The 12,177-nt window shown below is 36.4% G+C and overlaps 1 protein-coding gene across 1 annotated transcript; it reads right to left on the bottom strand.

Annotated features, from left to right (window-relative positions):
• Positions 1 to 954: 954 nt before the first annotated feature.
• LOC148158207 (ADP-ribose glycohydrolase OARD1-like) lies at positions 955 to 1,944 on the bottom strand. Its single transcript, XM_088006843.1, has 4 exons — positions 1,565 to 1,944; positions 1,351 to 1,409; positions 1,152 to 1,264; positions 955 to 1,063 (listed from the first exon to the last, which is right to left on the bottom strand). Exons 1-4 carry the CDS (start codon positions 1,923 to 1,925, stop codon positions 955 to 957), a joined length of 642 nt encoding a protein of 213 aa, XP_087862969.1. The 5' UTR covers positions 1,926 to 1,944.
• Between the last annotated feature and the right edge of the window lie 10,233 nt (positions 1,945 to 12,177).

Here is a 12,177-nt window from a genome sequence, read left to right as displayed (position 1 = left end):
TTCCCCTGAAAATATGGATAAAATCAGTCATTACAGGGTAAAAGTAATTTGAAGAGGGGGGAAGCATATAAACAAGTCAAGTCAATAACAAGTCAATAACATGATGCAATCCACATTTTTAACTCGGATAACTTAACTTTTTTTTTTACTGTCTTAAATAATACATTTAAATTGCTGCACTGATAAGTAGAATGGAAATGACTTTTTTGTAAATTGTCTTAAGATTACCTATTGTAAATTAGTGTTATATAAATCAATTTGTATTATGAAAGGTTTTAATTTGCCCAACGGACTGGACTGAAGAAAAATGATGAGCAATGGTTGATGAAAGCAAAAATTGGTATTTTTTGGTAACATCAAAAGTTCATTTTTGAGGTGAAACTAAAAATATGTACATTACTTTCCAATACATTTTTCCACATACCATGGCCTGGTGTCTGAGCAGATGAAGGTCATCCCTATTGTCAGAAACCGTGATGTTAAGTTTGACTTACGAACCAATTTTCAAAGACACTAGTCATAATATCCTGTTCGGCATAATTCACAGTACACAAAGTCTAAACAGTCTAAAAACAAACATAAGAATCACCATAAAGTCATGACCTAAAAACGCTTGTGAAAACATTCTTGCTCCTGAATCTGGCTCAGGAAAATTAAATCAACTGTCTGCCCCGTGTTCTTTGTTGGATCATTTTTGTAGCTTGATGTACTAGTAGTAGTAATATCATGTAGTCCAATAGTGACAGAGAGCAACATCAAAGTTTGCAATAAGTTTTGCATTAAATCAATGGCAGGAAACTGAGTTGTCATTATGGTACTTTTATTTGAAGAACTTTTATTCCTTAGATAATAGTGCTGCAGGAGGAGGTTCTATATTTAGAACCTTGTAAATATATAATGTTGTATTTACCCCCATATTCCACCCTCATTTGTTTATTTTACATCAATGAGATGTTAAATGGGCAGGCTGTACACTGTGATGGAGATATTTGTGTCTTTAAAGACCTGTTCCAGGATTTTTGACACCTCTGACCACTGCAGCTTGTCCAGGCCACAGCCGATTCTGAGGGGTAGACACGAGACAAACAATTATTTCCAATATAGAAGAAGATTTAAGGATATATGTCACAGTCACAGTTGTTCCTACAAACCGGGGTATTGATATCCTATTGACACCATTTTGTAAGCACTGAGACTTCGTGTCTTCCAGACTCTGTCTCAGGCTGACATATGTGGGTTTCTGGCTGGCTTTTTTCTTTGTGATCTGAGACACATAATAGGAAAGATACAGTTACCAGATTGAACCAACTCTGGTCCTATGCAGTGTATAATTAACCGTGGTATGTTTACCAGATAGTAGATGAAACGTTGATCATGTGCCAGTACAGCACACTGCCCTGGCAGCTTCTCTGTTAGGACATATATAATAAAAAAAAATTTTTTAATAAAATAAAAAAAAGGATATGATTTAATACCTACTGTTGAAATCAGACATTTCAACGAAGTGCATAAACATGAAACACTTTTTTCCCAAACAAAGACTTGAGTAACTAGTCTGACTCACTCTGATCCTTTAACTCTGAGACTCGGCCAAACTTCTTCTTGAACATCACCGCTATGCCTACTCCCATGCGACAGTCTTCACTGATGCAGTGGGCCAAGGATTCATCCCGAGGGCAGGAGAACAAATCTCCAGTGATATACTTCAATGTCCAGCTGGTTGATCGATAGAGTTTCTCAGTTTTGCACATGTTGATACTCTCTTCAAGCAGGACTTGGAGAAAACTATAACAATAAAGTACCGAGTTCATAACAGCGCTTACTAAAGCCTTGGTTAACTCCTCTCCATCTACCCCAACACTTGGCTGTGTCACTCTGTACCTTAAAGCACCACCCACTTTAGCCGATTTTTTTTTTCCCCACATTTTAATTTTCCTGAGCCAGATTCAGATGGCGATGAGTTCAGCCAAAAGTAAAACATTCAGGATTCTGTTAAGGAAGAATATTATCTAAAATAGTTTAAACTTAGAAAACAGTTTGGCTCTCTCTTCCTTTAGATCCCAGGTCCTCTCGGCAGGCCACGTGTAGGCACAAGGAAACAACAATGCGTGTTGACATCACAGAATTACAGAATTTAATCCAATATAAGACAATGCATAAACTTAGAAGTAAGACAATGCACAAACTTACACCAGAAACTGCAGAACAACGGAGACATACATTCATTTACCTCACATAAATGTAAAAAAGAAGAAAAGGAAAGACGTGCAAAGACATCTTTGGAGAATTGCAAGGGCAAATCTAATTTGTTACTTCTGTGTAGAAAGTTTTATCCTCTTGTATTTAATTTATTCAAATAAGGCGTACCTTTGCTCCTCCAACCAGGAGCTATCTCTGACCCTCTATCTCAAGCCAGAAACCCCTGCCGTGTTTACGGCTTTTCACAGATGAGTGTGAAAAGCTACAACTTCCACTGTATTGTTTTCCCACAGACAAAAGGCAGTTCAAACGATCCTAACAAACCATCTGCTGTAACTACAGTTAAATTAAGGTCAATAGGCCAGAATAAGTCACTGATTTAAAACCACAATTTAGGCCATTTGAATCAAGACATGTTAAGTTTTAAAACTAGCTTATTTTAAATTTATTTTCTCAACAGTTCCCTCTTTTAATCTCTTAATAGAGATTACACTCTAAAATATAAATTTAAAATATACTATGTGATAGTATAAGCCTAAATTCAGAAAGACCATATTATAGCTGATAAATTACGCCCCTCTTTTTGCATGCAACCTTCTACATAACATTTGTTGTTAAAATGTTGGGATATTCATTGCAAATAAAATCAGACAGCAAAATCATATAAAGGATTAAAATCCTAAAATAAATGTTCAAAATGTCTAGCCCATAGTCATATCTTACCAAAAGATGATGCATAAATTTATCAATACTTAACAGAAACTTTACCACAAATCTTAACGTTATACTTAAAATGATATTTTAGAAAAGTCAATCATATTCCTGATGTAAATAGGATGTTACACAAATATTTGTCCAAAATTATCCCTGCAATAAATGAGCAAGTTAGATACAAAATACTGCATATAAAAGACTTACAAACTATCAATAAACCTCCAGTTGAATAGTTTTTGTACAATTTTTTTTTTTTTTTTTAACATATCTTCATTTGTGTCCGTGTTCCTTGATGCTCCTTGAAGTAAGATGAGTTCGTTGGCACGTCGTAGATGAAAGATGAAAACTTGTTAATAGGAAAAACAAAGATGATCCTCTCGTCTCCAGCAGCTCATTTTCCTGATAGTTTTGAACTCAGGGTCGTCAGCTCAGTAACCGATGCTCACCTATTTAGGGATTATTATGCCCAGAATTTGGTGAGTTTAACAAAGAGGCCGTTCCCTCTTTTCCAATTTGATGACATCAAAAGCAGAGTAGAATGAAAGAAATCCTGATGAACATCTAGGTGTGAGGTCGTCCTCCGGTCAGGGAAGAGGATCCTCAGTCACACCAGGTTGTGGTCCTTTGTTATCCAATGAGGTCATCAGCTGGTCACCATACTGGAACAGAGTCTGTCACCTATCTAGAGCTCCTTAATATATTTTAACAAGTAATTCCTTCCGATTTGAATTAATATTTTATTTGCACTGATTTATTAATTGATACTCTAATTATTCTTTATTGTTTCAAGTCATATATTGTTCTTGTTCTCAAATCTTATTTTAATAGTTACTTCATTGTATTATCAGGAAGGAAAAGATTTTGTGGTAGCTTTTAGTTTTATTTATTTCTCTTTAAAACTTCATTTCAAATTATCATTTATTTCCTTATGTTAAGTCTCTTCCAGTAATTTTCCTTTTGTATTATAAATCTGCTCCTTTAGAGCTGCATTTTATCAATCCTTTGACCCTCTTTTTATAAAAAGGCCTACATCAGAGAAATAAATGTTTTCCCATTGTGTTGAACCCAAACCTTAACCATATTTTAGAAGCAGTTCCATAATTGTTCATTTGTAAATCTCCAATTTAGACCAATTTAATTTCAATCATCATATTTTCTACTTTAAAACCTTAAAGAATGATCAGCCTGTTTTACATGAGTAAAGTTAACCGTGTCACTAAATATCAAAATGACTTACTTTATTCCAATCATAGTTTTAAATCCCAAAATTTCAACCATTTTTACTTTTGATCCATTTATTCTTTTGAAAACCTATTTATATTTAATTGGATAATGAATTACCCTTTTTATAGTGTTTATCAATTATCAATGCATTTTCAGTTTTGGGGAGAGATTCGATACAACTAAGTTTATTAAATGATGTAAATATTTAGCTTAGACCTTCCTGGATGTCTTAGTTAAACAACTTATTTTAAATCATATGAATAGAGATTCAACAATCCAACAATCACCTTCCTTGTTTTAAGAAACACTGTTTTATGTAAATAATTTGATAGGTAATATTTAGTTTAGTGTATTCAATTTATAAATTTTAGTTATTCCATATCCAAATAGTTAGCTCATATTTAATGAATTTTGATTTAACTTCAATAACCTCTTTTTCCGAAAAGTAAAGAGAGATCCAAACTAAAAATTTGCTTATTAGATCAATTCCATTCATCTCCCCCTGTTTCTATAACAGAACAAATGTTCTGTCATAGAATACAATAAAAATCCTATACAACTCATTGAGATGAAATCCGCCATCACCACTAACCTTAGCCTCATGTAACACAGTTGGATGCAATTTAAACATGGTGTCCCAGATGCTGTTACAATCTGCACACCTCAAATAAAGAATTTAATGTTTGATTAAATTTATGAAATCAACACAGAACTTGGTGTCATTAGCTCAGTAAGCTCCACAGACACTCATCAATCCACTTTAACACCTGAATTTTAAATTCCATTTAAATTTAAATTTAGTTTTCACTGAATGGTAGCCTGATCCTATGCAAATAAAATTTAGATCATCTTCCTTAGTAGATGAAACGTAACACACAATGAAACTCAGCTATGGTTAAGAAAAACTTTTGTAATTGTAATAGTTCCCTTCCCATTCCTGTTTTAGGAAGGAAGGGAAAAACACATTAGCATTTTGTGAGACAAACAGAGTGAATCATGGAGGAAGTTAATGCATTTCCAAGAAATGCAGAGAGTCGTAACCGCTGGGTCACACGAACCCTCAAACTGCATTGTAAAACCTCTGACACCAGGAGATGGGGTGTCCTCAACACTTAGCATTTCACAGCATGGGTTCAGGACGTGAAGGCAACAGGGCGCATCAGTGCTATAACTAAAGTAAGGAGAGAACAATGGCATCACTCACTACAAAAATTTAAAAAGAACTCATTCACCACTACCAAGTTTTGTTGGCATCCATTTCGTCTCCAACCTGCAGACTGAAGGGAACCCCAGGAGTGGGCCTTGGCGCTCAGGTCACATGATCAGAGGTGAGAATCCAGGATCAAACATGAGAACACACAACAGGACCACTGCTGAGCGACTTGCCATGCCCCAATTCTTTTCTGCTGTATGAGAAGGTGTCCAGAGTAGCAGTCATTCCCGCAGTGCAGAAACATCTGGATACAGTCCCTGTTTGATGAACTTTGGTCAGCCTTTCGTAGTCGACAGAGCAGGACGTAGAAACCAGCAGATCAGTCATCCTCTGAAACCCCGTCTGGGTTTGGACAACAAGCTTTGATCTTTGTGGTCCCGACTCCCTGCTGATTCCAGGCCGTAGAAGACTCTCACAGATAACGCCTGAGTCCCTTTTGTTTTCAGCCAGGTGTGAAAAGCAACACTCAAAGCAGACATCTGTTGCCAGGTCCTGTGAGCAGCACTTTGCCCTCACGTGACAACAGTTCATCTTCACTGACCTTAGTAATCGTTCAACAGTTTTTGGCTTTCATACAGCAGTCCAGCAGAAGATGGGCACAGTTCAGCATCGTCATGTCCTTGTTCAGCAGCAACAACAGCGGCCTGATGCGGTAATCAAGAAGATCCTTTCAAATCACATCGTCCCATGATCTCTGAGCTTGAAAGACCCTGCCCCCAAGATTGCCATCAAGTCAGAAGGAAGGAAAACTGCCAGAGAAAAATAATACAAAGTAATTTAAAAAAAAAAATCAAAACTTATATATGCCACATTTTGTTACTTTCACTATATAAATAAAATTAAATTTTATCTTGTGATGCATCCTCCTTTGTGGCTCTAGATTTGTTGTTACAGCACAAACGGCCAACTGCCTCAAGTCCTGAACTGCAAAAGAATAAACATAGAAATGTATTAAAACATTCCACCATCAGACGTGCCAGAATTAAGAAAATAAAGACACTTACTGTTCAAAATCAATAGACGTCTATACCTCGATGACATTCACTCTGTTTGTGCCAAATATCAACTACAAATTTTAAAATCACAACCTCACAAACTCATTAAAGAACTAGAACAAAATCTAGAATGTCCTAGTACTAACACTTATAAAAGTTGTGATTGAATTGCACTTTGTCAAATAATTATGAATTTCATATTGTTCTACTAAATACTAAACATCCTTATCATTGTCCCACGCTTCAAGACAAAGTCCTATTTTAAAATTTCAGAAGTTATTCACATTTTATTTGAATTTCATAGCAGTTTTAACCAAAATTTTTCTCAAAATTCACAATTTACACCCAACTGTATATAATTAAAGTCAGCAGTGATGCAGAAATCTATCAACAATTTTAAATGAAATAAACATGACATACATGTTGTTTTAAAGCTGTTCAATTCTAGATGATCAAATCTAATTTAGTAGAAGCTTCTATATCATATACACCATATTTTAGTCAAACAGGAAGGCAATATGAAGGCTCTTTACCTAAAGAAATCCATAATTCACTATTGTTGAATGAAAAAGTTAAAATTATTGATTAACTAATTTACAATTAACCATATCCAAAAATTTACCAGGAATTAGGGTCTACTTTTCCTTCTCCCCCTGTTGATATAATAAAATTATCATTTTGAAAACAATATTGAATCTGTTACTGTTATATAATAATTTGCTGAAAAACCAAAATATTATAAGATGTTCCACCATTTCTCCATTTCTCCAAATCTTCCATCTAGTATTCAAACTAGACTGCGATGATGTAAATTTCAAAGTTCTATCAGTAATCTCTTATCTTTATCATATCCCCCTGTGTTTTTCTTATTTCCAAAAAGAAAAACAATCTATAGGTGGAGAACCAAAATCGAAGAACTTTCCCCATATGCTAAAAGTTCAACATGTCCAATCAGTTACCCATGTAACACATAAACCAAGTTAATTTAGTTAGAAGTTAGGTTAGTTTGTTAGTGTTGTTAGTCAAAGTTTATAAGACAGTTTCCTAATAACTACATATATCGTCTTCAAGCCAAGGCTGAATTCCTGTTTCGTATTAATTGTACTGCACACGCAGATGATTCAGCTTCAACCAGATTGTGATACCAAAATATGTAATCATCACCTTTAAGATTGGCCGTAAACCAGTAATACAAGTAATTTTATGAAACAAAACCTTTACTGTCCCTAAATAGTTTCAAAATAAGAAAAATATCACACAGCTACTCACTAAAGTGACGTCATATTTACATAGCGCTTCCTAAAACCCAGCAATGGCCATTTGCATACACATTCATTCTCATTTACACTCAAGCAGACTCTTCAACACCCCATTGTAAGAAAGATGCAGGATGTTACCCCAGATGAAGCTGACCAAACAAAATGAGGTGTGATCTGCCCCCAACACTGCTGTGAGACCAAGAACATGACCCCATTCTCAGTATTTGAAGGCATCTGTATATTAGTTGACCCATAATTTCAAGAAATATACTCCCAATTATCCTCGATGACATTGGGCAAACACATTGAGTAGTGTAATTCACTTACAGCAACTGAAAAGATCCCCATGTTCACCTGTAATTTGTTCGTCACACTCCCACATGTGAAATAAAGAAATTCGTGAACCATAAAGGTAGAACTGCCCAATTTGTACTGAATCCATCTTCCAAACACATATTTACCCAAATTTCAAACCACAAATCGTCCTGTAGAAAGTCTTAAACACAATTATTATAACACCATGGTTGAAAGAAACATAATTATCCAATAGTTCTAATGTTGTTCAGTTTTGAGTGGACCTGTTTCAAAAACTCCATTTTATACACACAACCTTATTTCATGATAGCCCACTGTTATTAAATGGCTACCCAGTAACTAGACCCCCTGTAGGAAAGCCCCAAAAACCGTTCATATGGTCATGAAATAAGAAAAAATGGGCTGCACACGAAGATCATCCTACAAGAAACAAAGTAATTCATTAGTGTTCCAACATGTCCCACATTAACAGTGTAAAAAACACTGTCAAGGAGAAAAACATCACATGTTCTCGTTTTGTTCTCTTGTTCCAATCAGTGAGGGTGTTCCATCCTGTGTCAGAAAACCTAGAAATTGAAGTGATTGTCAATGTTACAATATTATAAAAAGCAATGAAATCATTCCAGTGCTCCAGCCTGGAACTGATGCCACACATTTCTCCCGCTGAGAAAGTAAAAACATCTGTAAATCTGTCATTTTGTACTTTTCATTTCAACATAAAACACAGTTCTAAAAGAAATTCACATCAAATTCCAAGAATCCTGAAAAAGTGAGCTGGAAATGTCAGTTCTAACAGAACTGAAGCACTCCCAAAATGCAAATGGAGTGGTCAATCAGGCCCCCTGCTCTGTGAAACAAAACCTGTAACCAAAATGGAGAAGAAATCTCTGTCCCACAGAAGCATGAGTTAACAGAAACACAGCAACATAACATCCAGCAAAACAGACAAACACATAAGACACAAATCACTTTTGCACAATCTCAGCACAACTCAGACTGAGACAGACAGCAGCGCGTGGTGGAACATATAACGGCGGAAGACAGACACACAATCAGTAATAGATCAACCCGCACACAAACACAGATACACAGACGACGTCGTAGTTCAGCCAAGAAAAGACAGGAAAGAAAATGTCAGGCGCCGGCTCAAAAGAACGTATGATGCATCTTATAATCTTCCAACTTCACTTTTACAAATCTCTTTTATTCTCATTTCAACTTATCAGTCCTTCAAGGTGATTCAACCTGTACCAAATTAAATAACTTATCTCAGTCCTTTATACTCTTTGGCAACTCGATTCAGGGTCCCAGAGAAAGACGATACATCCAGTAACAGACTTCTACTTACGGCGACCCGGTTCAGAGAGCCACAGTAAAGGTGATTCAACCTGCTATCAGTCCTTTTACTCCCAGAGTAGGGTGATTCAACCCAAACCTATCCAATTAATCCCAAACCAGTCCAATTATAAGTCCACTGGAGATGAGTCGTAATCCCCGGGCCGATTCAAGCCCATACTATCTGAATACACAAAGACCCAAATTCTTTTAAAGAGGTACGGGACGACTCTCAGGGCAAAGAATTCAAAAGAAACCCAGCTTTAGCAGAGGTAGCGCAAAGTCCTGCTGCTTGGAACAGCCACGAACCCCCGTTTTATGTGTATTTTCAAATCCTTAAACTATAGACTCTTTTAGGAGGGATTTTATATACCGCTGCAGTTTCCAAATTCTGCGATGCCGCACACACCAAGAACAACCAGCGACAGTCCAACGACACAGCGCTTCAGACAACCAAAAAACAATTAAACAGTGTCTTACCACACCGAAGCGTCGGGCCGAAACGGATCAATCAGGGCCAAACAGCCGCCCGCCGAGACTCCAGAACCGGCACGAGCCCCCAAATGTTAAGGAAGAATATTATCTAAAATAGTTTAAACTTAGAAAACAGTTTGGCTCTCTCTTCCTTTAGATCCCAGGTCCTCTCGGCAGGCCACGTGTAGGCACAAGGAAACAACAATGCGTGTTGACATCACAGAATTACAGAATTTAATCCAATATAAGACAATGCATAAACTTAGAAGTAAGACAATGCACAAACTTACACCAGAAACTGCAGAACAACGGAGACATACATTCATTTACCTCACATAAATGTAAAAAAGAAGAAAAGGAAAGACGTGCAAAGACATCTTTGGAGAATTGCAAGGGCAAATCTAATTTGTTACTTCTGTGTAGAAAGTTTTATCCTCTTGTATTTAATTTATTCAAATAAGGCGTACCTTTGCTCCTCCAACCAGGAGCTATCTCTGACCCTCTATCTCAAGCCAGAAACCCCTGCCGTGTTTACGGCTTTTCACAGATGAGTGTGAAAAGCTACAACTTCCACTGTATTGTTTTCCCACAGACAAAAGGCAGTTCAAACGATCCTAACAAACCATCTGCTGTAACTACAGTTAAATTAAGGTCAATAGGCCAGAATAAGTCACTGATTTAAAACCACAATTTAGGCCATTTGAATCAAGACATGTTAAGTTTTAAAACTAGCTTATTTTAAATTTATTTTCTCAACAATTCCCAAAGCCACACAGAGGCAGAGCTTCTGTTTGGAGCTGTTCGAACCTTAACGAAAACCTGAACCTTAGCAAAATCTATTTAAATACATACTAGATTTCTCTGTAACTTTATTCTTACCTGTGTGGTTAGATGCAGTTTGTCCAACAGGTTCCATGTTGACGTAAATTTCCTCCATCGCTTCAGACTCTGTGCTGCTTTTAACACTGACTATAAAATCCACTGCAGTCGTGGAACTAAGTGAAAAACTGTGGGAAAGAGGTGAGATGTGTCTGGTGTTCAACATAAAAAGTAACATATTTTAGAGATAACAGCCAAATAAAGTAACTCATGGGGACGGTTTCACTATTATTTTCTTAAATATCTTACACAACATAAGGTTCTTGAAGGTTTCAATAGTTTCCTAAGTTCATATTTGCTGATTCGGTTCTGTATCAATGAATATTTCTCCTTTTTCTTTGTTTTCCTTCAGCTCAGTTAATCCTACTCATAATAAACACGTTACACTTTTCTATCAGTGAAGAAAATAAATTACTTTTACATTCATGCACAACTTTGCAGCCTGCCGTATGGTATCAGAAATTAGAAATGGTTTTAAATCACTGATATAAGGATGAAAAATGTTTGATATAAGGATGTTGTGATGTTCCTGCTCCTGGTGTCCAAACATAGTTCCGAAAGGGTAATAAATTGTTGGAGAAGATGATCGGTTCGTGCATTGGATCATTTGGACCCAACAGTTTTACGGGTCTCATTCTGTCCTGATAACTAGTCATAGTCTTTCTACCAGTAAATACAACTATCATCTTTGTAGTTTTATTTCTAAATCCTCGTTTAACCCTGTTCCTTGTCTTCTTACTGTCTCACTCCAGTAGCAGTAACACTGACATTAAGAAACAACAATCCCTGTATTGCATTATTACCAAACTTCTATAACCGCTGGATCGAATAATTATGAAATTGTACGTATTTATTCATAAATAAAGATATATACTTTTAGGACTGCCGTTTAGTAAAAAAAAAAAGCCGTATGACCTGGCTGCTAGTGTCTAAAACTCAGTCACCATGTCTTCTCATCTTCTGAGGGAGATCGACAGTTTGACAAACAGTTTGCTTTGTGAAGAACCGCCTCACTGGGAGGGAATGGAAAGGCTAACAAGCCAATCAGCTGCATGTTGGGCGGGTTAAAGTAAGAGAAACCTGATGCTGCATTCAAAGCATGAAGAAGACCAGCAAGCAAAGCATTCACAGAGTGGATGTAGTAGAATATCAGAGTACAGGAGATACAGGATAGAAGATTTGACTGAATCGAGACGTTGTGCAGAAGTTCAGACTGGGAAGCTAACTGGAAAATTGCTAGCCAAGTATGTGGAGCAGGAAAATAGGTTGTAGTTACTTAAATTTATGCAAACCAAATGCCCCAAAAGATTCAATTACTGCAACGTGTAAAAGACAAGTGTAGTTACATTGTGCAATTTTGGCAAACAATATTCTTAAACTCATCCAAAATATTATTCATTGCAAAATTAATTTTACTTTCTGCCAGCAGCAGCATGTGTTTACTGCATGTCGTTACTTGACATAGTGGTACTGTTCCAAACCTTTTGGTTTGCTTGAGTAGAAATGGAGTAGTGTCTGTGTATGTTAAAATGTTAAACATTTACCACCCAAAATCCTCACTACTTTCAAA

Source organism: Poecilia mexicana, unplaced genomic scaffold (assembly GCF_051168715.1).
Source record: "Poecilia mexicana isolate PSO_F unplaced genomic scaffold, ASM5116871v1 scaffold_7, whole genome shotgun sequence".
NCBI lineage: Eukaryota > Metazoa > Chordata > Actinopteri > Cyprinodontiformes > Poeciliidae > Poecilia > Poecilia mexicana.
This window is presented reverse-complemented; position numbering and strand designations above follow the sequence as displayed.

Excerpts from the sequence above, each read along its gene's own strand:
- LOC148158207 (XM_088006843.1), bottom strand. The coding sequence starts at position 1,925 with ATGTGGGGAAAAAAAAAATCGGCTAAAGTGGGTGGTGCTTTAAGGTAC. Across the intron at positions 1,410-1,564 it reads CTCAGAGTTAAAGGATCAGA|AGAAGCTGCCAGGGCAGTGT; the intron begins GTGAGTCAGACT and ends ATGTCCTAACAG. Across the intron at positions 1,064-1,151 it reads AATAGGATATCAATACCCCG|AATCGGCTGTGGCCTGGACA; the intron begins GTTTGTAGGAAC and ends TCTACCCCTCAG.